We start from the raw sequence: 2,783 nt of genomic DNA, 5'->3' as shown, positions 1-2,783 counted from the left end.
ATATAGTTTCTATTTATTTATAAGTGCATTTTCAATGGTTTGGAAAACATTCTCTCCTTTTGCTTTATACTTTCTTTTTTTATTATTATTATGTTATGTTAGCCACCATACATTACATCATTAGTTTTTGATGTAGTATTCCACGATTCATTGTTTTTGTACAACACCCAGTACTCCATGCAGTACGTGCCCTCCTTAATACCCATCACCGGGCTAACCCATCCCCCCACCCCCTCCCCAAAACCCTCAACTTGTTTCTCAGAGTCCATAGTCTCTCATGGTTCATCTCCCCTCTGATTTCCCCCCCTTCATTTTTCCCTTCCTTCTCCTAATGTCCTCCATGCTATTCCTTATGTTCCACAAATAAGTGAAACCATATGATAATTGACATTCTCTGCTTGACTTATTTCACTTAGCATAATCTCCTCCAGTCCCATCCATGTTGATGTAAAGTTTGGTTCATCCTTTCTGATGGCTGAGTAATAGTCCATTGTATATATGGACCACATCTTTTTTATCCATTCATCAAGATTCTCAACAAAATCCTAGCTAATAGGATCCAACAATACATTAGAAGGATCATCCACCACGACCAAGAGGGATTTATCCCCAGGATGCAAGAGTGGTTCAACATTCGCAAATCAATCAATGTGATAGAACACATTAATAAGAGGAGAGAGAAGAACAATATGGTCCTCTCAATTGATACAGAAAAGCATTTGACAAAATACAGCATCCTTTCCTGATTAAAGCTCTTCAGAGTGTAGGGATAGAGGGAACATTCCTCAATTTCATAAAATCCATCTATGAAAAACCCACAGTGAATATCATTCTCAATGGGGAAAAGCTGAGAGCCTTTCCCTTAAGATCAGGAACATGACAAGGATGCCCACTCTCACCACTATTGTTCAACATTGTACTAGAAGTCCTAGCAACAGCAATCAGACAACAAAAAGAAATAAAAGTATTCAAATTGGCAAAGAAGAAGTGAAACTCTCTCTCTTTGCAGATGACATGATACTTTATGTGGAAAACCCAAAAGACTCCACGCCCAAATTCCTAGAACTCATCCAGCAATTCAGTAATGTGGCAGGATACAAAAATCAATGCAGAGAAATCAGTTGCTTTCTTATGAACTAACAATGCACCTGTAGAAAGAGAAATTAGAGAATCGATTCCATTTACAATAGCACCAAAAACCGTAAGATACCTCGGAATAAACCTAATGAAAGAGGTAAAGAATCTATACTCTAGGAACTACAGAACACTCATGAAGAAATTGAAGAAGACACGAAAAGATGAAAGAACATTCCATGCTCATGGATCAGAAGAATAAACATTGTTAAAATGTCTAGGCTGGGGCCATTTTGGTGGCTGCTCTTGGTTGGGGCCATCCTGCATCTAAGGCAAGAAGATGGTGGCTGCAAAGAAGACAAAAAAGTCGCTGGAGTCAATCAACTCCAGGCTAGAGCTTGTTATGAAAAGTAGAAAGTACGTGCGGGGGTACAAGCGGACTCTGAAAATGATCAGACATGGCAAAGCGAAACTGGTCATCCTCGCCAACAACTGCCCAGCCCTGAGGAAATCTGAAATAGAATACTATGCCATGTTGGCCAAAACTGGTGTCCATCACTACAGTGGCAATAATATTGAACTGGGCACAGCATGTGGGAAATACTACAGACAATGCACACTGGCTATCATTGATCCAGGTGATTCTGATATCATTAGAAGCATGCCAGAACAGACTGGTGAAAAGTAAATCACGCAAAATTTTCCTTTAATAAAACTGGCCACAGCTTGTTTAAAAAAAAAAAAAAAAGTCTATGCTGCCCAGAGCAATCTATACCTTCAATGCCATCTGATCAAAATACCAATGGCATTTTTCAAAGTGCCAGAATAAACAATTCTAAAATTTGTATGGAATCTGAAAAGACCCTGAATCGCCAAGGAAATGTTGAAAAAGAAAAACAAAGCTGGGGCATCATGTTGCCTGATTTCAAGCTATATTACAAAGCTGTGATCACCAAGACAGCATGGTACTGGCACAAAAACAGACATATAGGCCAATGGAACAGAATAGAGTGCCAAGATATGGACCCTCAACTCTATGGTCAAATAATCTTCGACAAAGCAGGAAAAAAATATGCAATGGAAAAAAGACAGTTTCTTCCATAAGTGGTGCTAGGAAAATTGGACAGCTATATACAGAAGAAGGAAACTCAGGTGGCTCTGTGGCTCAACGGATAGCGCATTGGACTTCTAGTGATGAAAGAATGAAACTCGACCACTCTCTTACACCATACACAAAGATAAACTCAAAATGGATGAAAGACCACAATGTGAGACAGGAATCCATCAAAATCCTAGAGGAGAACATCGGCCACAGCAACTTCTTTCAAGACACGTCTCCAAAGGCAAGGGAAACAAAAGCGAAAATGAACTTTTGGGACCTCATCAAGATAAAAAGCTTCTGCATAGCAAAGGAAACAGTCAACAAAACGAAAAGGCAACCCACAGAATGGGAGAAGATTTTTGCAAATGACACTACAAAGGGCTGATATCCAGGATATATAAAAACCTTCTCAAACTCAACACCCTAAAAACAAATAATCCAGTCAAAAAATGCTCAGAAGACATGAACAGACACTTCTCCAAAGAAGACATACAAATGGCTAACAGACTCATGAAAAAGAGTTCATCATCATTAGCCATCAGGGAAATCCAAATCAAAACCACACTGAGATACCACCTTACACCAGTTAGAATGGCCAAAATGGACA

The 2,783-nt window shown here is 39.2% G+C and overlaps 1 protein-coding gene across 1 annotated transcript; it reads left to right on the top strand.

Moving 5' to 3' along the window:
* Window positions 1–1,414: 1,414 nt before the first annotated feature.
* On the top strand, window positions 1,415–1,762 carry LOC110588615 (60S ribosomal protein L30-like). Its single transcript, XM_021698969.1, has one exon. It carries the CDS (start codon window positions 1,415–1,417, stop codon window positions 1,760–1,762), a length of 348 nt encoding a protein of 115 aa, XP_021554644.1.
* Window positions 1,763–2,783: the final 1,021 nt, after the last annotated feature.

The sequence above is a fragment of the Neomonachus schauinslandi genome, chromosome 2 (assembly GCF_002201575.2).
Source record: "Neomonachus schauinslandi chromosome 2, ASM220157v2, whole genome shotgun sequence".
Taxonomy (NCBI): Eukaryota; Metazoa; Chordata; class Mammalia; order Carnivora; family Phocidae; genus Neomonachus; species Neomonachus schauinslandi.
The sequence above is the reverse complement of the archived record's forward strand: the minus strand, read 5'-3'. Positions and strand labels throughout refer to the sequence as shown.

What these genes read in the sequence shown, in the direction of transcription:
- LOC110588615 (XM_021698969.1), top strand. Translation starts at nt 1,415, where the DNA reads ATGGTGGCTGCAAAGAAGACAAAAAAGTCGCTGGAGTCAATCAACTCC.